The sequence below is a fragment of the Hippopotamus amphibius genome, chromosome 5 (assembly GCF_030028045.1).
Source record: "Hippopotamus amphibius kiboko isolate mHipAmp2 chromosome 5, mHipAmp2.hap2, whole genome shotgun sequence".
In the NCBI taxonomy this organism is placed as follows: Eukaryota; Metazoa; Chordata; class Mammalia; order Artiodactyla; family Hippopotamidae; genus Hippopotamus; species Hippopotamus amphibius.
Genome location: NC_080190.1, coordinates 155,629,208 through 155,653,523, shown reverse-complemented (window position 1 = coordinate 155,653,523; position 24,316 = coordinate 155,629,208). Strand labels below are relative to the sequence as shown.

The following is a 24,316-nucleotide window of genomic DNA, read 5'->3' as shown; positions in this document are numbered from 1 at the left end:
CCTCATCCTTATTCACTGAGTCAGATTGTATTTTCCAAAGATGGCTGTATCAATATCTATCTTCCATCCCGCTTGCCTCCCACCATAGGTGGATGCTGTGCTGGTCCCCATCCTCAATCCATGCAGGGACTTGTGACATCTCCTAGCAATGGAGTGTGGTGGAGGTGGTATTCTGTGGCTTCTGATGTTAGGTAACAAAAGGTGACACAGCTTTTACCTAGCACTCTCTCTGTGTCTCTGGATACATGTCTTGGGACTCCTGGGCCAGCATGTAAAAAGCCCAGCTCCCCTAAAGCTGCCATGCTGAAAGAATCATGTGAAAAATCTACTTAGAGATACAGAGAGCCACTCCAGCTCCTAGCTGGTCCAGTCTTCCCAGACCAGGTAGCAGACATGAATACGGAAGCTGCTGTGATGACCTCAGCTCCAGCCACTATCTGGCTACAATCTCAAGAGTGACCCCAAGCCACAACTACACACCCAACTCCAATTTCTGACCCACAGAAACAGCAGAGAAAATAATTAGTACTGTTTTAAGCCACTGTGTTTGGGGATGATTGGTTACATAGCCATAAAAAGCTAAGACCCAACCACTGGAAAACATGTCATGCTCCACAGCTTACCTCATTGATCTCAGTACCATCGGCGTTGTTATATACAATTCGATAACCACTGATGTTTTCTGAAGTTGGGTCCCAGGCTAACCGAGCGCTGTTAGAGCCAACATTGGAGATTCTCAGGTTTCTGGGTGGACTTAAGGGCACTGTGCAGTAAATGGAATAAAAAATAATATTCTAAATAACATACATGTAAAAAAGACCCCCCAAACACAGCACTTTTGTCTTTTGAACTACTAATGTAAGAAAAATTTCACCCAGATAATAACTTATAACAAAGAACATTAACAAATTAACAAAGAAAAAAGGTCCTCCTTGTAGAGAAGGAATAGTAGCAACAAATTACATATGCTTAGAAATAAAGTTTAGACAAATTTTCTGTGCCTTTCTTCTCTAGTCAAAGCTATTGTTATAGGCTGATATAAATAGAAAACCTAATGGATCAAAAACCAGGATACCTGAAATTAAATCTTAGCTATTGCATTCAACTATCATCAGATTCTGGCAAAGTCACTCTACTCCTCCAATCCACAATTTCCCATGTGTAAAATGGTTTCCCATCTGCCGTCTCCACTTGAGTATATATTAGGCATTTCCAACTCAACATGTCCAAATTGGAACCACTGACTCCTGCCACCTGTCCCAATCTTCTCTCTTAGTCTCTCCCTCTGAACAAATGAAAACTCCATTTTTTCCCATTGCTCAGGCCGACAACCTTTGAGTCATCCAAGATTCAGGTTTCTGAACATGTGTTCCCTTCTCAGTGAAGCTTTCCATGATCACCTTATGTAAAATAACACTTCCACCTCAATTCTACTATCTCCCTTTCCTGATTCTTTTTTTGTTTTCCAGTGGTTTAGAACAAACGTTTAGTTCTTGCTCAGCCTTCAGGTTCACCGCAGATGGCCTATAACTCTGCTCCATGTCACCTTCATCCTGAGACACAGAGTGAAAGAGCAGTTTCCTTCTGGGACATGCCTTACCTTTCTTTTTTTTTTAAGCTTTTCATTGGAGTAAAACTGCTTTACACTGTTGTGCCAGTTTCTGCTGTACAACAAAGCAAATCAGCTGTATTTATACATATATTCCCATATCCCCTGCCTCCCGTGATTCCTTCCCACCCTCCCTATCCCACCCCTCTAAATCATCATCCATCACGGAGTTGATCTCCCTGTGTTATGCAGCAGCTTCCCACTAGCTATCTATTTTATATTTGGTAGTGTATACATGTCAATGCTACTCTCTCACTTCATCCCAGCTTCCCCTTCGCCCCCACCTTGTGCCTTCAAGTCCATTCTCTACATCTGCATCTTTATCCTTGCCCTGTCACTGGGTTCATCAGTACCATTTTTTTTAGATTCCATATATATGAGTTAGCATACGGTATTTGTTTATCTCTTTCTGGCTTACTTCACTCTGCATGACAGACTCTAGGTCCATCCAACTTATTACAAGTAATTCAATCAATCTTATTCCTTTTTATGGCTGAGTAATATTCCATTGTATATATATGCCACATCTTCTTTATCCATTCATCTGTTGATGGGCATTTAGGTTGCTTCCAAGTCCTGGCTATTGTAAACAGTACTTCAGTGAACACTGTGGTACATATTTCTTCTTGGATTATGGTTTTCTCAGGGTATACGCCCAGTAGTGGGATTGCTAGGTCATATGATAGTTCTATTTTTAGTTTTTTAAGGAACCTCCATACTGTTTTCCATAGTGGCTGTACCAATTTACATTCCACCAGCAATGCAGGAGGGTTCCCTTTTCTCTGTACCCTCTCCAACATTTATTGTTTCTAGATTTTTTGATGATGGCCATTCTGACCAGTGTGAGGTGATACCTCATTGTGACTTTGACTTGCATTTCTCTAATGATTAGTGATGTTGAGCATCTTTTCATGTGTTTGTTAGCCATCTGCATGTCTTCTCTGGAGAAATGTCTATTTAGGTCTTCTGACTATTTGTGGATTGGGTTATTTGCTTTTTTGGTATTGAGCTGCATGAGCTGCTTGCATGTTTTAGAGATTAATTCTTTCTCAGTTGCTTTGCTGGCAAATATTTTCTCCCATTCTGAGGGTTGTCTTGTCTTGTTTATGGTTTCTTTTGCTGTTTCCATTATTCTAGGAGGTGGATCAAAAAGGATCTTGCTTTGATTTATGTCATAGAGTGTTCTGCCTAGGTTTTCCTCTAAGAGTTTTATAGTGTCTGGCCTTACTTTTAGCTCTTTAATCCATTTTGAGTTTATTTTTGTGTATGGTGTTCAGGAGTGTTCTAATTTCATTCTTTTATATGTAGCTGTCCAATTTTCCCTGCACCACTTATTGAAGAGGCTATCTTTTCTCCACTGTATATTTTTGCCTCCTTTGTCAAAGATAAGGTGTCCATATGTGCGTGGGTTTATCTCTGGGCTCTCTATTCTGTTCCATTGATCTATATTTCTGTTTTTGTGCCAGTACCATACTGTCTTGATCACTGTAGCCTTGTAGTATAGTTTTTGTTGTTTGTTTGTATTTTTTAACAGACAATAAACAGTATATATTTAGAGTGTACAATTTGGTATCCCGATCTCCCAATTCATCCCCGCCCCCAACCCTCCCCGCTTTCCCCAGTTGGTGTCCATGTGTTTGTTCTCTACATCTGTGTCTCTATCTCTGCCTTGCATTCCCTCTTTCATAGTTGTTAGCATTTGCCTTATGCATTGAGGTGCTCCTATATTGGGTGCATATATATTTAAAATTGTTATCTCCTCTTCTTGGATGGATCCCTTGATCTTTATGTAATGTCCTTTCTTGTCTCTTGTAATATTTTTTATTTTTAAGTCTATTTTATCTGATATGACTATTGCTACTCCAGCTTTCTTTTGATTTTCATTTGCATGGAATATCTTTTTCCATCCCCTCACTTTCAGTCTGTATGTGTCCCTAGGTCTGAAGTGGGTCTCTTGTAGACAGCATATATATGGGTCTTGTTTTTGTATCCATTCACCCAGTCTGTGTCTCTTGGTTGGTGCATTTAGTCCATTTACATTCAAGGTAATTATCAATATGTATGTTCCTAGTACCATTTTCTTAACTGTTTTGTTTTTGTTTTTGTAGGTCCTTTTCTTATGTTTCCCGCTTAGAGAAGTTCCTTTAGCATTTGTTGTAGGGCTGGTTTGGTGGTGCTGAATTCTCTTAGCTGTTGCTTGTCTGTAAATCTTTAGATTTCTCCGTCGAATCTGAATGAGATCCTTGCTGGGTAGAGTACTCTTGGTTGTAGGTTCTTCCCTTTCATCACTTGAAATATATCATGCCACTCCCTTCTGGCTTGCAGTTTCTGCTGAGAAATCAGCTCTTACCCTTATGGGAGTTCCCTTGTATGTTATTTGTTGTTTTTCCCTTGTTGCTTTTAATAACATTTCTCTGTCTTTAATTTTTGTCAGCTTGACTACTATATGTCTTGGCATGTTTCTCCTTGGGTTTATCCTGCCTGGGACTCTCTGCGCTTCCTGGACTTGGGTAGCTGTTTCCTTTCCCATGTTAGGGAAGTTTTCAACTATAATCTCTTCCAATATTTTCTCAGGTCCTTTCTCTCTCTCGTCTCCTTCTGGGACCCCTATAATGCGAATGTTGGCACATTTAACATTGTCCCAGAGGTATCTTAGGCTGTCTTCAGTTCTTTTCATTCTTTTTTCCTTATTCTTTTCTGCATCAGTGATTTTCACCATTCTGTCTTCCAGGTCACTTATTTGCCCTTCTGCCTCAGTTAATCTGCTATTTATTCCTTCTCGTGTATTTTTCATTTCAGTTATTGTGTTATATATCTCTGTTTGTTTGCTCTTTAATTCTTCTAGGTCTTTGGTAAACTTTTTGATCTTTGCATCCAGTCTTTTTTCAAAGTCCTAGATCATCTTCACTATCATTATTCTGAATTCTTTTTCTGGAAGGATGCCTATCTCCTCTTCATTTAGTTGTTTTTCTGGGGTTTTATTCTGTCCCTTCATCTGGTACAAAGTCCTGTGCTTTTTCTTTTTCTCTATCTTTCTGTGGCTGTGGTTTTCAGTTCCACAAGACGAAATACTGCTGATACTGCTTGATACTGCTGTCTGCCCTCTTGTGGAGGAAGCTATCTAGGAGGCTCGTGCGTGCTTCCTGATGGGAGGGACTGATGGTGGTTAGGGCTGGGTGGGCAGAGCTCAGTAAGACTTTAATCCGATTTGGTGGGCAGAGCTCAGTAAAACTTTAATCTGCTTGTCTGCTAATGGGTGTGGCTGTGTTCACACCTTGTTGGTTGTTTGGCCTGAGGCTACTTAGAACTGGAGTTTACAGGCTCTTTGGTGGGGCTAATGGTGGACTCTGGGAGGGTTCACGCCAATGAGCACTTCCCAGAACCCCTGCTGCCAGTGCCCCTGTCTCCTTGGTGAGCCACAGCTGTCCCCCACCACTGCAGACAGCCCTCCAACACCAGCAGGTAGGTCTGGTTCAGTCTCCTATGGGGTCACTGCTCCTTCCCCCTGGGTCCTGGTGAGCACACTGTTTTGTGTGCCCTCCAAGAGTGGAGTCTCGGTTTCCCCCAGTCCTGTGGAGGTCCTGCCATCAAATCCTGCTGGCTTTCAAAGTCTGATTCTCTGGGGATTCCTCCTCCTGTTGCTGGACTCCCAGGTTGGGAAGCCTAATGTGGGGCTCAGAACCCTCACTTTAGTGGGTGGACTTCTGCAGTATAACTGTTCTCCAGTTTGTGAGTCACCCACCCAGCATTTATGGGATTTGATTTTAACACAATTGCGCCCCTCCTACCATCTCACTGAGGTTTCTCCTTTGTCCCTGGATGTGGGGTGTCTTCTTTGGTGAGTTCCAGTGTCTTTCTGTCAATGATTGTTCAGCATTTAGTTGTAATTCCAGTGCTCTTGCAAGAGGGAGTCTAGCCTTGTAGTATAGTTTGAAGTCAGGGAGCCTGATTCCTCCAGCTGCATCTTTCCTTTTCAAGATTGCTTTGGCTATTCGGGGTCTTTTCTGTTTCTATACAAACCATAAAATTTCTTGTTCTAGTTCTGTGAAAAATGCCATTGGTAATTTGATAGGGATTGCACTGAATCTGTAAATTGCTTTGGGTAGGATAGTCATTTTCATAATGTTGATTCTTCCAATCCAAGAACGTGGTATGTCCCTCCATCTGTTTGTGTCGTCTTTGGTTTCTTTCATCAGTGTCTTATAGTTTTCTGCATACAGGTCCTTTGCCTCCTTGGGCAAGTTTATTCTTAGGTATTTTATTCTTTTTGTCGCAGTGGTAAATGGAAGTGTTTCCTTAATTTCTCTTTCTGATTTTTCGTTGTTAGTGTATAGGAATGCAAGAGATTTCTGTGCATTAATTTTGTACCCTGCTACTTTACTAAATTAATCAACTAGTGCTAGCAGTTGTCTGGTAGAGTCTTTAGGATTTTCTATGTGTAATATGACATCATCTGCAAAGAGTGACAATTTTACTTCTTTTCCAATTTGGATTCCTTTTGTTTCGTTTTCTTCTCTGATTGCTGTGGCTAACACTTGCAAAACTATGTTGAATAATAATGGTGAGAGTGGGCACCATTGTCTTGTTCCTGTTCTTAGAGGGAATGCTTTCAGTTTTTCACCATTGAGAATGATGTTGGCTGTTGGTTTGTCACATATGGCTTTTATTATGTTGAGGTAATTTCCTTCTATGCCCACTTTCTGGAGAGTTTTTATCATAAATAGATGTTGAATTTGTCAAAAGCTTTTTCTGCATCTACTGAGATTATCATATGGTTTTTATCTTTCAATTTGTTAATATAATGTATCACATTGATTGATTTATGTATATTGAAGAATCCTTGCATTCGAGGGATAAACCCTACTTGATCATGGTGTATGATCTTTTTAATGTGCTGTTGGATTCTGTTAGCTAGTATTTTGTTGAGGATTTTTGCATTTATATTCATCAGTGATATCGGCCTGTAATTTTCTTTTTTGGTGACATCTTTGCCTGGTTTTGGTATCAGGGTGATGGTGGCCTCGTAGAATGAGTTTGGGAGTGTTCCTCCTTCTGCTATATTTTGGAAGAATTTGAGAAGGACAGGTGTTAGTTCTTCTCTAAATGTTTGATAGAATTTGCTTGCAAAGCCATCTGGCCCTGGGCTTTTGTTTGTTGGGAGATTTTTAATCACAGTCTCAATTTCAGTGCTTGTGATTAGTCTGTTCATATTTTCTGTTTCTTCCTGGTTCAGTCTTGGAAGATTGTACTTTTCTAAGAACTTATCCATTTCTTCCAGGTTATCCAATTTATTGGTATATAGTTGCTTGTAGTAGTCTCTCATGATCTTTCGTATTTCTGCAGTGTCAGTTGTTACTTCTCCTTTTTCATTTCTAATTCTGTTGATTTGCATCTTCTCCCTTTTGTTCCTGATGAGTCTGGCTAATGGTTTATCAATTTTGTTTATCCTCTCAAAGAACCATTTAGTTTTATTGATCTTTGCTATTGTTTCCTTCATTTTTTTTTTTTGTTTATTTCTGATCTTATCTTTATGATTTCTTTCCTTCTGCTCACTTTGGGGTTTTTTTGTTCTTCTTTCTCTGTTTTAGGTGTAAGGTTAGGTTGATTCATTTTTTTACTGCACATTTATTGGTCTATTGTCTCTCTCTTCCAATATACTGTAATCTTGGGGGATCACAGAATTTGGTTTAATTTTGTTCCCATCTTTATCCCCAATATTGCAAATTTTCAAAAAATATTTCTTGAATCCACAAGTAGGATTCTTACCCTGGATAAACCCCACTGGCTTTGTGAGACTAGATAAAAATAAACATTTTGCTGTGGCTTTAAAAACATTTAAAGAGGTGTTGATATTTTTGCAGGTTTCTGACTACCGATTCCATAGCTTTTTGCACTTTTTCAAGGACCCCTTTCTGAGTCAACAGGTTAAAATTTATCAATAATCTTTGAGAGCTCTGTGAGGTTTTACAGGTTTACAATAAAAAGCAATTGTTAAGATTGACTGCAGACTTTCTATGAGAATGGGATGTAACAAGTTATCTCATTAAATCCTTATGTTAGACAGCAAGGATAGAGTTACAATTAGCCCCATTATATAGATCATGAAACTGAGGTTACTTGGCCAAGGTCACAGTTAGTAGAAGCAGAAGAGCAATTTCAATTTAACACAGGGAATTGGTCGATTGATTTGAGAGCCTGTGCTGATAGAGCCAGCAGAATAACAACCTAGGAGATAAATCATGACAACTGTCAGCTGTAGCCACAAACATGATGCTTCCTTACCCCAAAAGCTAATTCTTTCATTAATTTGATACACACTGATTGTATGGTAATAAAGAGCTTATAAGACTTGGTGACTCTCTATACTTAATGGGCTAAAAGAAAGTGTAGGAGAGAGAAAAGCAATGTAATTTTTTTTAAGTGCCGTGCACACTTAGCTCGAAAGCTAAACTTGGCAGTATAGTTATAAAATGTCTAGTTTCCTCAGTGCATAAAAGTGCCAGTCTCAGGAACAGGTAGCCAAGACATCATTTTTTAGGACTCTTTTTTTTTTAATCAACTACTAATGGGAAGAGTCATGGACGCTTTTTAAAAGCACAAGTATCTGCTTTTTGAAAGTTCACTTTAGGCCACTTTGCTCTTACAGAAGACCCACATTAGTACCTAACTGAAGGTTTCACTAACTGAAAGAAATCTAAAGAGGATTTTTGCTTTTACAAAAAAAGGCAAAAAGAGAAAATAGCATTCAGCCTTTGCTTTGCAGCAAGCCATTATGAAGACAGCGTGTACCCCAGGCAGCAAGAGCGGCCCCGTCAAGCTCCTTCCCCTGGGAACTACACTCAGAATCTCAGCATCAAGCCACCACAGCTTTGAACTGTGTCTGTGAACATCTCTGCTTTATCTTGATTTACTGTGTGCATCCATTAGAAAGATGTGTCCTAAAATTAATTGCTTCTTTGCTGTATGTCATTTCAGCTTACGAAAGGTTCATAGAACACTCTACTTTCAAGTAGTGGGGGGACCCGTATAAAGAAATAAGTATTCTGAGTGAAAAAGAGAGATGGGCAGTTGGGAAAAGTTTTCCTTCCACATCTACAATGTCCCAAAATTGACTTAAGTCAAGTGATATATTACATGCTTTCTGACATTTCTTTTTTCTTCTTCTGTCTTGGGCTCTCCCAGTTTGGTTGTCTGTTGTTTTAACTGCATGGGTCTTTCTCTGAAGAGCAAGACAACATAGCCTTGACTAACAAAGAATGGATGTGGGAGAAAACTTCCTTATCATTAAATTTCTTTGTTTCTCAAGTAGAATCTTATAGATGACAGCACTGTAGAAACTGTGCTATTCACCTCCTCCCAGGCTCAGGGTGATGTGAGAGACCACATCTCCTTGCACTTTCTTATTCAAAACACTGCAAAGAGACCCCTATTTTTAACTGTAGGTGACAAGACATTGTCAGTTTGTCAGGGTAGCATTTTCTCTATGTCATATTTTCAAATAGATAACGACAGCTCTTAAAAATATTATGAACTCCCTACATGTACCCAAATTAGACTTGCCCATACAATTTTTACTCAATTTTTAAAAAGTAATTATAATAATAATAGTCTGAGATAAGAAGGACATCAAAGGTTTTCAGAAAAAAGTGTTAATTTGGATATGAGTGGGGCTAAAAAAAAGAAATATTGAGAAACTATGTGCTAATTACTTTCATCTGTATTACTGTATTTAATCTTCTAGCAACCACATGCTCTAAGATTATTGTTCCTCCTTTTACAGGCTCAAAAATGCTCCACCACTTGCTCTCTGTCACCCACCCAAAATATGACTTTAGCCGGGATTCACATCCTGGCTGCTCCGATCCCAAAGCCCATATTTTCCCCCCATATTCTGCTCTAGCAGTTGGATTTACACAAAGACACTGGTGGCATCACCTAGAGAATGCCAAAATTTAGTTCTAGAATCCACGTGACTCATGATAATAACAAGACGAGAAGAAATACACTTCCTTCCCCTCAACAAATTACACATTTTCTTACATTACAATTAGCTCTTAAGAGGTTTCAACCTAAACCAGCATTTCTAATTCAGAATCCCCATATTTATTTGGGCTTTTATTAACAGCACTTCATCTGAATGACTGAACTACTCACATGTTGTTTCTTGTCCTGTAACAGGGTCACTGGCCTCTTCTCCAAACATAGCATAAACTGTGACTGTGTATTCTGTATTGGGCAACAGCCCGCTCAGCTCAATATCTGTGTGGGTCTCTCCAATTTTCATCTGAAAAGAACACACATTATCAGATCGTTTGCCAATGTATGTTATTCATGCTGATCAGAGCACAACTGAATACAGGTGAGGCTTTATGGAATAAGGCTTTATCTCCTCACAGCCCCTTCATCAGACAGGTTTCAAGCCATCATTTTTTTCACTGTCTCATTTTATATTAGAAACAGATGCTATGAAACCATATAAAACTGAATGTACCATGCGTGTCCTTTTAGGATAACTCTTTACATCTGGACAAGCGGCAGCTGCAGCCAGAATAACAGTGTCAAATATTTGGTCCCCAAAAGAGCGTGGGTGGAGATGCATCAGAAACGTTCTCTAGGAAGAGTGTAAGTTCCAGGCAGCATGCTGGGAGCTGGATGCCAAGTGGGCATCTTTCACCACTTGGCTAATTCTTACCAGTCCTCTCACTGGATGCCCAGTTTTTGCTTCAAGCCCAATGAAGCTGGACCAGTGTTGTTGCCCCATTCAACAAAGGATCCCGTCCACTTGGATTGCAAAGTCCCTTCCAGGATTCCAAAGAGATAAACCCACCCTGATGCCCAAAACTGCAATTTGCTTCTTAACTTGGGGATGATTTTTCTGACCCTGGGGGTCCGTCAAACTAGCCAACATTCTCAGTTGAGTGACAACTGTATGACAGGGATGGTTTTATTTTTGTTTTGGAAAGAACAAAAATATCTCCATAGACTGTCCCCTGTCACACAACTTTCAAAGGTATGGTCAAATTAAAATTTTTAATTTTGAAATACCTCAATGTATACATTATAAAGGTAGAGAAAACATAATATATGCTGGTGCACCCACCGTTCAAATTTCATAAATATGAACATTTTGTCATATTGACTTCAGACCTTAAATTCTTTCTCACCACCTCTACCCTAATGTTGACGTGTATCTCATTGATATTTTTTTTACTTCTACATACATATGTATATATCTGCAAATAATATATGGTTCAGTGTGTTTAACAATGTGCATAAGTGGACCATTCAATGTAATATTTTCACAATGTTTTCCCTGGCAATATTAGGTTTCAAGATTTATCCATGTTGAAACACAGGGACAGAGTTGACATTTTTCAATTCCCTTATGGGATTCTTTTGTATAAATATGCTGCTATTTTCCATTCTGTTGATGAACATGACAGTTGTCTACAGTATTTTGTTCTGACAAAGTGCCTGCATTGAAAAGTCCTTGATGTATGTTTCTCTATGACATATACCTTAAAAATTGTATATATCTTTAACTTGATGAAATATTTCAAATTATCGTCCAAGGCAGCTGTATCAATTGACACACCAGTTTACACAAATGACTGCGTGTCCCCATATGCTCACTAATATGTAGTATTATCAGACTTTAAAAATGTCACTAATCTATTGGGTGTGAACTGGTAGTCCTGTCTTTTTTATTTCTCTCTTTCCTGGTGAAGCTGAGTGTCTTCTCAGCATCATTTTAAAGTTTCCCTTCCACCAAAATAATTCAGATAGACATTAAATCCAAGGGGGCAAAAACTGTCTAAGGCTTGGAAATAAAAGAACATGTCACCAATATTCTGTTCTTGACACTAGAATCACCATATTCTTGGCCCTAAAGGTTCCTGTCACCAGAGGCAGGATTATGTTACATGTTTAGATAATGTTAAAGAATCAAGTTCTATACTCCCTCTTGTATTCACTCCACCTGTCTGCTCCACCTACACTCTCAATGGTCATAGATGTCTCCTCTTTATTCCGTGAATATCTATATTGTAACCATTGTTCCCTACAAATTAAAAATGAGGACTAAAATAAATGATTCGAAAGTCAAAGATTCATCATTTAAAATGCAATAAATGAAAAAAACCACACCCATGAGATGCATTTATCTACCTCTCAAATTAGTAAACAAATTTTTCAAAGTAATTGTACATAGGATCATCACAGTCAGTTGTGTACTGCATGGAGCAATATAAATTATATAAAATTCCTCTAGAGTTATGTGATAATACCTTGCATAAGCCTTAATAATTTGCATACTCTTTGAAAAAAGAAACTTCACTTCTAGGAATTTATCCTAAGGAAACAATCAGACAACCATGCAAAGTTATGTGTTAAGAATGGCCCCCAAAGTATATTTATATAGCAAATTATCTTTTTTTCCTATTGGCCAAGCCCCTGTGCAGCTTGCAGGATCTTAGTTCCCTGACCAGGGTTTGAACCCAGGCCCTGGCAGTGAATGTGCGAGTCCTAACCACTGGACCACCGGAATTCTCCTATATAGCAAATTATCCAAATGTCCAATAACATGAGATTAATTAAACATGACCTGGTACAAACCAACAATGGAATGTTATAAAGCTGTTTAAATTACTATATAAAATATTATTTAATGGTATGGAAAGATATTCACAATAAGCAAAAGGAAAACTACAAGGAAAACTACAAAATCATTTCCACTAGTGTTGAAAGTGCATTGAAAAAGACTGTTAACTAAATGTTAGCAATGACTATCTCTAGGTGGTAGGATTACAAGTGATTTTTTTTTTCTTTTGCTAATGCGACTTTTACACATTTTATACATTTCTATAGTAAAACAAACAAACAAACAAACAAACAAAAAACTATGTTGAGGAAGTCAAAGATTCTAGGACTCTGGCAGGCAGCAGGCAGTTACCTCTTTTTCATCCCCAGCTGGGTCTTCCGTGAGAGGAGCATAAAGGATCAGGTATCCCGACGCTCCAGCCACTGGATTCCATCTTGCCCTCAGACTGTTCTCAGTCACATCATATAGTTCGAGGTTGGAAGCTACAGGTAAAGCAACTGCAAGAGGAGACTTTTTTTACTGGTCAGCCATTTATCAGTGTGCTTGCTTATTTCAAGGTATCTATACGTTAGAATCTAAAGGTTAGCATCTTTTTCAGCTCATTTGTATCCTTAAAGCTGTTCACATAGCCATATAAGCCCCTTTGGGCAAGGTAAACATGATGAATGTTTCAGAGCAGGATTGACATCTTTTAGTTTCTTATATCTCATTACAGTGATGGGCACATCGCTCTGGGAGCCAGTCAAGAGCAGGGAGACTCTTTTGACTATCGTTGTATAGCCATTACCAAGCACAGTGTCTGACCTTTAGCAGCCTTTGAAAATAGTTGTTGGGTCACTTAATAAATGACAGAATGGGTGGCTGGATGAACAAATACATGAATGAATAGATACTCATCAACACATTCAATCAGAGACAGTGAGGAGACATGACTGCCAGTAACAACAGGGTCTGAGAAAAATAGGATAATTAAGAAATAAGACTGGCCACGTTGGAGAGGTGGGAAGGAAGGGATTAAGAATAAACTGCAAGTTCCTGGCTTAAACGATGTCAATAAAAACTATGAAATGTTATTTTCAAATATAATCCCAGGTCCTCCTTGCTTTCCCAACCACAATGTCAAGTTTGGGACTTTGCTTACAGGTGCAGTTCCCTGTGATACTTCTATTGGTGTGCCCACAGCACTTCACTGCACTAATTTATTTGCATATCCTTGGGTGGCACTTTCTCCCTTGCCTGAGTAAACCTTCCTTCAGGGCAGGGATTGTTGCTAAAAATATTTCTGCAAAGCAGGAGAATTTACCCCTGCCTTACAAATTTTTTCAGGGATGAATCCAATAATGTGTTGGATGTGGAGTGTGATTAGCATAAAGCCTAGCACCTTGTTATTGGTGTTGTTTACAATGCTATTGTTCTATCAGAGGCAGAGTTTTTAGACCAACTTTGCGTACCGCTTGGCATGTAACAGGAACTCAATTAATGTTTGAAATTACTAAACGAATGGGTGATCAAGTTTTTTAAGATGATCTTTTCCCAGGATTCTCTGACACGTGTGTGTGTGTGTATGTGTGTGTGGTCATCATCTTGCTCGGGTAAGGAATGACTGACTAGTATTCATAAGTTTTAATCACAGCGATATTCATCATGAAAACAGATGTAACGTACTTTCCCTAATGTTCTACTAGGCAGGAGAGCTACAGAGCTCCTTCTCCACTTCTAATGACAAATTCAAGCCCAATGCTTAGTTTGCAATAAGCATTCACTAAGTATTTGTTTATTAAATAAATAAATGTATTTTGCACCCTTCATCACTAAGATTTCTCTCTCCTAAAAATATTAGAGTTTTATAATATCCCTCTCAATATATGGCACCTGCAAACAGCAAATATAGCATGGGCCAGTACTGCGTATAGCACCACAAAGCCACCTCAGCAATGCAGACAGAACGAGAAGTGGGTAGAATTCAATACACACGTGTGGTTTCGGTTCCCTGAAGGCCTTCACTAACAGTGTGAGCAGATATTGCGAAGACTGCTATCTGATATTCAGTTAAAGACATCAAGTTTTTCAACACCGTGGAAGATACGCTTCCATCCACCACCACCTGTTGAAAGAATAGTTTGAGGAGCGAGAAAATGGAATATCTCACATGCAGACTGGAAATCCAAAAGCAAAAATATCTCTAGCAAGAACACTTCATTAAATTTTTTCTTATTTGCACCACTTCCTCTTTTCCACTGTGGCAGTCAAGTCTCCTTGAATTCTCACATGAGGTGACCACCTTTTAGGAACATGTCCAAAAGACCCTTACTAATTCACATCTAACGGACACTGTGTCATTCTCAAGCTAATTGCTATCCTAATCACATCCACTTAGTAACAGTTGACACGTGATATTTTTCCATGGAGCCTTGGGAAGCATTTAAAAGGTTTATTAGTCATGAAAAAGATAGAGCTATTGGAAGCACTCTAATTTCTTTTTTTAGTCTGGATGATTTAAACCTCTAGAATCTACTCTAGCGCTTAAAAAAATCATAAATCCTGCCACAATGCAGAAGAAAATTGTGAAACATGCTCAGGTCAATCAGAGTTTAGAACAACAAAAGGTTAGCACTTCAAAAAAAGAGACAGAGATTTCATCACATTTTAACATATTCCCTCTGAATTGTTATATCAAAGATAGGAAATGAGAACCATCCAATCATCTGGTAATAGATGTCCTCTCCTGTGATGGCCAACCCATGAGAAAGGCCAGCCACAGATGCTTTCTTATGGCTTCTCTTTGGCACTAATCTCCACAAATGCCCAGGGAATCCCAAACCCGGGAGGACTGTAGGACCATGTTATTTGGAACACACAGACTTCCTTAAGGCAGAAAGTTCAGACCACTCCCAAAGTAGAAAGAAAACATCAGTAGCAAAAGGGGCCTCTGGCCAGATAATTAACGATTGATTCCTTTTGCCTTAGAACTCATTAATTTTTAAAATTACAAAAGAATGAAGTCAAAATAAATTGTGTTAGAAACAAATACATGACCAGTTCTGAAGGTTCTTTGATGGAGGTAAGAGGAGAAGATGTAAATACCATAACCTAGAGAGATAGAATAACAGACACATGGAAATGTATTTCAGTCCAACAACTGTAAATGCTTGTGACAGAATAATCTCCTTCTGTTTTGTCTTCACTACTATACAAGACTTGAGAGAATGAAAATAATGGTTTGAAAACACTGTCTCTTTATTACCTCTTCTGGTTTTCCACCCCTGGCAGGATAGTACACGACTCTGTATTTTTCCACTTTTCCTGGGGCATGAGTCCAGTTAACCATAAAGCTCCTGGCAGTGACTTCAGAAGTAATCAGTTCTGTAGGTGGCCCAATGGTGGCAAGGGCTGAGGCTAAATTTTAAAGAAACACATGAAATGAACCTCTTTCCCAAAGTTATTTCTTACGAACCTAGGAAACTCCACCAGTCAGAAATGACTGTTTATGCTGCCTCTAGGATTTTCAGCTCTAGATAAATTAATTCAATAATTCATTATAGTACTCAGAGATATTGTGGGTTCAGTTCCAGACCACTGCAATAAAGCAAGTCACACAATTTTTTGGTTTCCCAATACATATAAAAGTTGTTTACCTTATACTGTAGTCTACTGAGTATAGACATTCTGTCTTACAATAGCATTGTCTTAAAAAAACAATGTACATATCTTAATTTAAAAATAATGCTTCTGGAAAAATGACACCAATAGACTTGCTGGACACAGGGTTGCCACAAACTTTCAATTTGTAAAAAACACAGTATCTGCGAAGCCCAACAATGCGAAGCACAACAAAGCGAAGCACAATAAAACTACAAAAATGTAGTAAGGTATGCCTGTACTACATGTGTTCACTGAAATATTTAAGTGTCTATTAGGTACCAATCTCTATGCTAGGTTCTGAGGATACAAACTTAAATAAGACATAGTCCTTGACTCTAAGGAACTTTCTTAAAGACATTGCTATAGAATAGTTAAAAAACAAAAACAAAAGCACAACATTGAGTTTGTGTGTATCTAATGGTACGCTTCCGAGCTCTTCAAAAGTATTACCTCATTTAATTCTCAGGAGTTGCTATTATCATTCCCATTTTGTAGGTGAGAAAACCAAGTCAGAATGACGTTAAGTAACTTGCCCAAGCCACGCTATTAGTATCAGCGCTGAGACTGATACTCAAGCTTCTTGACACAAGAGCCTGTGTTTTTAAGCCACAGAGGGTACAGCCTCTCTATTGAAGACTTCAACTCAACAAACGGCCAATATGAGAAGAAAAAGCAACTAACATATACTGAATGTCCACTATGAGCTAAGTAAAGACTATGTAAGCACCTTGTGTGTGTTATATACCTGTTAAAACAACGGACAAAGGATTAACCTCCAAAATACACAAGCAGCTCATGAAGCTTCATACCAAAAAAGCAAATAACCCAATCCACAAATGGGCAGAAGACCTAAATAGACATTTCTCCAAAGAAGACATACAGATGGCCAACAAACACATGAAAAGATGCTCAACATCACTCATCATCAGAGAAATGCAAGTCAAAGCCACAATGAGGTATCACCTCACACCAATCAGAATGGCCATCATCACAAAGTCTGGAAACAACTAATGTTGGAGAGGGTGTGGAGAAAAGGGAACTCTCCTGCACTGTTGGTGGGACTGTAAGTTGGTACAGCCACTATGGAAAACAATTTGGAGGTTCCTTAAAAAACTACAAATAGAACTACCATATGATCCAGTAATCCCACTCCTGGGCATATACCCAAAGAAAACCATAATCCCAAAAGAAACTTGTACCATAATGTTTATTGCAGCACTCTTTACAATAGCCAGGACATGGAAGCAACCTAAATGCCCATCAACAAATGAATGGATACAGAAGATGTGGCATATATATACAATGGAATATTACTCAGCTATAAAAAGGGATGAGATGGAGCTATATGTCATGAGGTGGATAGAACTACAATCTGTCATACAGAGTGAAGTAAGTCAGAAAGAGAAAGACAAATATTGTATGCTAACTCACATATACGGAATCTAAAAATGGTACTGATGAACTCAGTGACAAGAACAGGGAAGCAGATACAGAGAATGGACTGGAGAACTCGAGGTATGGGAGGGGGCGGGGGGTGAAGGGGAAACTGAGAAGAAGCGAGAGAGTAGCACAGACATATATATACTACCAACTGTAAAATAGTCAGTGGGAAGTTGTTGTATAACAAAGGGAGTCCAACTCGAGGATGGAAGATGCCTTAGAGGACTGGGGCAGGGAGGGTGGGGGGGAATCGAGGGGGGGGGCGTCAAGGAAGGGAGGGAATATGGGGATATGTGTATAAAAACAGTTGATTGAACCTGGTATACCCCCAAAAAAATAAAATAAAATAATAAAAAAAAAAAAAACAAAAAAAAAACAATTAGTCTGTAAAAGATGTGAGACATGTAAATTCAAAGTCTTTGAACTTTCAGAGTTCTTATCTGCCAGGGGCACTCAAAGGGACTTTAGTAGCCATAACAATAGGGAAAAAAACATAGTTATGGAACAATAACTAAGGCCAGGTATTTTATTACATGTTTTATTAGCAACCACATGTAGAGATTTTTGTGGGGGAAAATGGGCTCCCAAGTAGTCTCATAAAGCAGCTCAGAGAAATTTGTTTAGGAAGATACTACTTGGCTGCCCAACATAGTACCAAGAGTTCTGGTCCAGGGAAAGAGGAACAATGGAAGAGAGAAGAACATGTAGCCAAATAGAATCATTTCATACCCTGGATACAGTAAAGGCAGGAAATAAAACCAAACTCTTAAAGGAAGATCGAGATATTACCTTCTTCTCAGCTCACAACCCTGCAAGCCTGGTGTAACCCGCAGACCAATGATATCATGAGGAACAAGGGTTAAAAATCCATAATGGCTGAGCTTCCATGAAGACAGAGCAGATGTACTTATCCCTACTCTTCCTTCCAAGTACAACCAAAATTTCTGAAAATTATGTATAAGACAAGCATAAAACCCTGAAAACTAGAGAAGAAGGTAGACAGGCAAGGGACTGTGGGACCCAAGGAATGGTTTAGTGGTAAGTTCCCTGAGTGTCCTTTTGCCTCATGTATCCTAGACATAGAGCTAAAGAATCCAGCCACCTAGAAACACAAACAAATACAGACAAAAACAATCCAATGAAGCCTGCTCTCTATAGCCAAATGACCAGGAAAGGACCAGCCTGCCAAGATAGAAAAGTTTTAGGCAGTAATTGTTCTAGTCTAGACAAATACCACAGGGAAAAAAAAAAAAAAAAAAAACTGTGGCCCCATCCCAACTCATACCAGCAAAGGTCAAGTAGCGAGCCAAGACATCTACCTTTCCTGACTGTAAAAGAGTGCCCCAACTTTTACCCTCATGACATCATGCAACCAGGGTGGTGAGAGAAAACACCAAGTAGGGAAGAGAGACAATCATCCCTGACAAGTAGTAACAAATTCTTCCACTTCATCTCATATATGATATCCATGGAGACCACATAAAGAGCCTGGACTTCCATCCCCACCTGGTAGTATTGAGGCACCACTCCCCTTTCCCTCTGGGATGGTGTCAGAGGAGATCTAGTGGTAAGTCAGTACTTGTAGAAGTTATGCCTGAAAAATTCTCAAATTTGACAAAAGTTGCAAATTATAGATTCAAGAAAATGAGTGTACCCCAAGTATACAGGCCCACAAAAAGTCACACCAAGATATACTGAGCCTAAAACTAAACTCAAAGAAAGAATCATAAAAGCAACAGGAAAGAAATGACACCTTACTTTTAGGGGAAAATTTTTTAATGACAGCAGATTTCTCATCAGAAACCATGGAGCCCAGAAGAAAGTGGCAGAACATTTTTCAAATATTCAAAGAAAAAAGCTGTCAACCAAAACTCTATCTAGCAAAAGATATCTTCCAGGAATGAAGGGAAAATCAAATCATTCTAAGATAAAGCAAAATTAAATACGAGAATTTTTCACCAACAGACCTACCCAAAAGAAGGACTAAAGGAAGTTCTTTAAACAGAATAACAAAAAGAAGGATTTCTGGGAATGCAGAAAGGAAGAAAGAATGATAGAAAGCAAAAATATGGATAAATGTAAGACATTTTACTTCTCTCAAGTTTTATAAATTGTGTTGTATGGTTGAAGAATTTAATAATTTCTGATGTGGTTCAAAATTTTTAGAGATGAAATATTTAAGACAACTATATCACACACAGATATGGTAAAGGGACTTGAAGGGAGGTAAGGTTTCATCACTTCACTCAAACTGATAAAATATCAACACCAGCAGACTGGGATAAGTTATATATATAAAATATAATAACTGAAGCAACCACTATAAAAGATATACAAAGAGATTCCATCAAAAACACTATAAATAAATCAAAGTGGAGTTCTAAAAATGTTTAAGTAACCCACAGGGAAAAACAATAAAGAAAACAGAGACGTGAAGACCTGAGAGAACAAACTGAAAAAATAAATAAATAAAAATTAAAAAGCAGGTTTAATCACAAACATGTCAATAATTACATTAAATAAAAATGGCTTAAGCATATCAATTAAAAGGAAGAGATTATCAGAGTGGATTTAAAAACGTGATCAACTATGTGCTGTCTACATGAAATCCACTTCAAATATGATACAGGTAGGTTGAAAGCAAATAGATTTAAAAAGTTATATTATGTAAACATTAATCAAATGGGAGTAGAAATGGCTGTATTAATAAAAGATAAAGTAGACTTAAGAACAAAGAAAATTACCAGAGACAGAAAAGGACAGTACATAATGATAAATGGTTAATCCACCCAGCAAACCTAGCATTCCAAATGTGTATGCACCAAAAAAGAGCTGCAAAACATATAAAGTAAAACCTGACAGAACTGAAAGAAGAAATAGACAAATCTATAATTATAGATAGATATTTAACATCTCTCTTTCAACTATTGATAAGACAAACAAAATAATCAGCAAGGATATAAAACTCAACAAGACCATCAACCAACAGGATCTAGTCAAAACTTATAGAACATTGCACATGACAACAGCAGAATACACATCCATTTCAAGCACCTACAGAGCATACACCAAGATAAACCATATCCTGGGCCAAAAAACAAACCTCAGCAAATTTAAAACAACTCACATTATACAGATGGAGTGTATTCTTTGATGACAATGAAATTAAATTAGAAACCAGTAACAGAAAGGTGACAGTAAAAAGTCCAAGCACTTGGAAACTATAAATAACACACTTCTAAATAATCAATGGGTCAAAGAAGACATGTAAAAGACCAAAAAATATTTTACATTGAATTAAGTGAAAATATATCAAAATTTGGGGACATTGCTAAAGCAGTGCTGAGAAGGAAATTTAAAGCATTTAAATAATTACATTATAAAAGAGAAAACATCTCAAATCAATAATCTAAAGTCCACCTAAAGAATCTAGAGAAGTGAAAGCAAAATAAACTCAAAGCCTGCAAAGTGAAGAAAATAATAAAAGAGCAGAAATCAACAAAATAAAAAATAGAAAAAAAAACAAGAAAGAAAATCTATGAAACCAAGAGCCAGTTCTTTGAAAAAAAATTTTTTTAAAAAACATCTAGAAAGGCTGAGACAGAAAAATAAAAAGAGAGAAGACAAAAATTACCAATATCATGGAGGTAACATGGGCTATCACTATAGACCCTGCAGACATCAAAAGAATAAGGGAATACTATAAACCACTCTACTTACATGAATTCTACAAGTTCTACGAAATGAACCAATCCCTTGAAAAGCAGAAGGTCTCACTCTAAAATGGTGACCAAGGCAACAACATTCATCCTGATCACTCTTGTTTAACACAAAGTACAAGTTTTAGCCAGTGAAATAAGGCAAGAAAAGGAAATAAAAAGCACAAAGATCAAAAGGAAAGAAATGAAACTATTCCTATTTGCAAATAATATGACTTTCTAAACAGAAAATTTCTAAAAATCTAGAGAAAAACTCCTAGAACTAGTTAATAACTTCAAATAATAAGGTCATTGGATACTAGGTAAGCATACAAAAATATAATTATATCTGTATATACTATCAATGAAAATGTGAATACCAAAATTAAAAATACAACCAAAATTTCTCAAAATAAAATTAAATAGCAGAAATATAGCCTTTTCAGCAAGTAGTGCTGGAACCTTAAACTTCAAATCCTTTATAGAAAATAAACTCAGATCATAATTTAAATGTAAAATATAAAACTTTAGGAAAAAGAAATAAAAGGAAATTCTTTGGGATCTAAGGCCAAGTAAACAGTTCTTGGACTTCACACTAAAAGCACTAATCATAAAATGAAAAACTGATAAACTGGACCTCATCAAAATTAAAAACTTTTGTTCTGCAAAAGACCTTGTTAAAAAGATGAAAAAACAAGATACAGATTGGGAGAAAGTATTAACAAACCACATATCCAACAAAGGATTATTATCTAGAATATGAAGAATTCTCAAAGCTCAACAGTTAAAAACTAATACAAAAAACAACCCCCAAAAAAGTCCAATTAGAAAATGGGCAAAAGATATGAACAGATATTTCAACAAAGAAGATACACAGATGCAAAAATAAGCATGTGAAAGGATGTTCAACTTCATTAAGCCATCAGGAAAATGAAAATTAACACAATGAGATATCACTCCACACCTATCAGAACAGCCAAAATAAAAAATAGTAACAAGAAATGTTAGTGGCAGTGCATAGGAACTGGATCATTTATATATTGCTAGTGGGAATGTAGAATGCTACAGCCACCTTGGAAAATTGTTTGGCAGCCTCTTAATTAAAACTAAACTAAACTAAACATGTGATTACAATATGATGAAGCAACTGCACTCCTGGACATTATCCCAGAGAAATGAAAACTTATGATCACAGAAGAACCTATACATGAATGTTTATAGCAGGCTTTCTTGGTAACAGCCAAGAAATGGAAAGAACGCAGATGCTTTTCAATGTGTGAATGGTTAAAAAACTGTGGTACATCCATACCATGGAATACAACACAGCAATGAAAAGGAAACAGCTATTGATAAATGCAACAGATACAAGAATCTCCAGGGAATAACCCTGAGTGAAAAAAAGCCAGTCCTCATAGGTTACATACTGTATAATTCCATTTATACAACATTTCCAAAATAAAAAGTATTTAGAGAGATGGAAAACAGATTAGTGGTTGCCAGGGATTAGGAAGAGGCTGGGGTAGGAAAGGAATGTGGCTATAAAAGGACAACAAAATGGTGATGTGAATGTTTTATATCTTTACTCTACCAATGCCAATTTCCTGCCTGTGATAGTGTACTGCAGTTTTGTAATATGTTACCATTGAGGGAAATAGATAAAATATACATGATCTCATTCTACATTATTTCCTACAACTTCATGTGAATGTTCAATGACCTCAAAATCCAACATTTAATTTAAAAAACAAACATGATGGTCTAAATGTGACATCATTTGATCTAGTGATTTAAAGTATCCCTCCCTTAGCAATGGGGAAATTTGAAAAGATCATTTATTAGGTGATATTGGGTTGGCCAAAAAGTTCGTTTGGGTTTTTTTACCCAAGTGAACTTTTTGGCCAACCCAGTATTCAGATAATGAAAGTTCTGCCAATGTAAGAGAATGTCTCTATTCTTCAGAGATGCCTACTGAGGTACTTAGAGATATAGTACCATGATGTCTGTAAATTCCTTTGCAAAAGTCCAGAAAAAAAGTATATATACGTATGTGTCTGTGTATGTATGTGATGAAGCACATATTGCAAAAAGTTAAAACTTTGTGGCATGAAATGATGGATATATGAGTGTTCATTGTAATATTATTTCAAATTTTCTGTATATTTGGTAAACAAACCAAAATAAAAATGTAACCAACACACACACACACACACACAAGTATCATCCCTCCCTTACCCCCATGGAACCTACCAACATACTCACTTCCTTTTCCACTCTGATGATCCCTGTCTTGGGAGCACAAAGGACTGTTTAGAAAGTCAATGTGAAAAAGGACAAGAATTTTCATAATCCATGATAGACTTTTGCGCAGGGTAATACCCACCCGAGCAGAACAACTGCTCTCTGTCATTCACTGTACCTTTGATCTCCCTGTCCTGTTCTTCCACCCTGGAGCAGAGAGTCCTCGTCAGGCTCTCCACAACCGTGTGCATCAGGTCAAATTCGGCGACATTGTACACGTGAGTGCTGTCCGGTTCAGAGGCGATCTCCTGCAATTCACTCTCATCCGCGTTTTTCACCCCTGGCATTGAGAACAACAGGGAGGGTCATGACGGTCACGCCCCATTTGAAAAAGCGACTGCAGTGAGCCTGACCTGCACCTATCAGTCTCCACTGCAACCAAAGCACCTGTACTTTCAAGAGGCACATCTCATGTCAGATTGTTCTTTAAAAGTCACTTTCAAAATCATTTTTATTTTATTTCTTGATTTTTTATTTTTTGGCTGTGACCTCTCAGCATGTGGGATCTTAGTTCCCCAACTAGGGATCAAATCCATGCCCCCTGCAGTGGAAGCTCGGTTCTAACTACTGGACCGCTAGGGAAGTCCCTCAAAATCATTTTTAAATGATTAAGTCTTAAATTTGTTCAATACATCTTGTAGGGGTTTTTTCGTGTTTCTTGTTTGTTTTTGTTTTTCAGGAGGTTTTCTTGGATTTTTGTTGTTGTTTTTTTTGCACGTGGAACTTCCCTGACCTGGGATCAAACCCGTGTCCCCTGCAGTGGAGGCACAGTGTCTTAACCCCTGGACCACCAGGGAAGTCTTATTCAGTACCTCTTAACAGGAAGATGTATTGATGAAACTAACTTCTGTCTTTCATAAATACTGCAGAAGCAACAGTAATTAAACCAGTACTCTACATGATCTGAACTTCAGGTTTAAATTTTTCCAAATTTTAGTTGACTTAAATTGAGACAGAAAATCCTTGGCCCTCATGGAATTTTCCAGTCTATCTTAGCCGCGGATGCTAACAATTAGAGTGTGCTTACTA

At 37.8% G+C, this 24,316-nt stretch overlaps 1 protein-coding gene across 3 annotated transcripts in view; it reads right to left on the bottom strand.

Annotated features, from left to right (window-relative positions):
- Positions 1–24,316, bottom strand: part of COL14A1 (collagen type XIV alpha 1 chain) — a 220,584-nt gene that overhangs the window by 138,456 nt on the left and 57,812 nt on the right. For all 3 annotated transcript variants that reach the window (XM_057734080.1, XM_057734079.1, XM_057734081.1), the window contains exons 9-14: positions 23,406–23,567; positions 15,454–15,605; positions 14,184–14,313; positions 12,561–12,706; positions 9,764–9,893; positions 624–763 (exon numbers count right to left, since the gene is read on the bottom strand). In XM_057734080.1, coding sequence (XP_057590063.1) covers positions 624–763; positions 9,764–9,893; positions 12,561–12,706; positions 14,184–14,313; positions 15,454–15,605; positions 23,406–23,567 — 860 coding nt within the window. The remainder of the gene's footprint in view (positions 1–623; positions 764–9,763; positions 9,894–12,560; positions 12,707–14,183; positions 14,314–15,453; positions 15,606–23,405; positions 23,568–24,316) is intronic.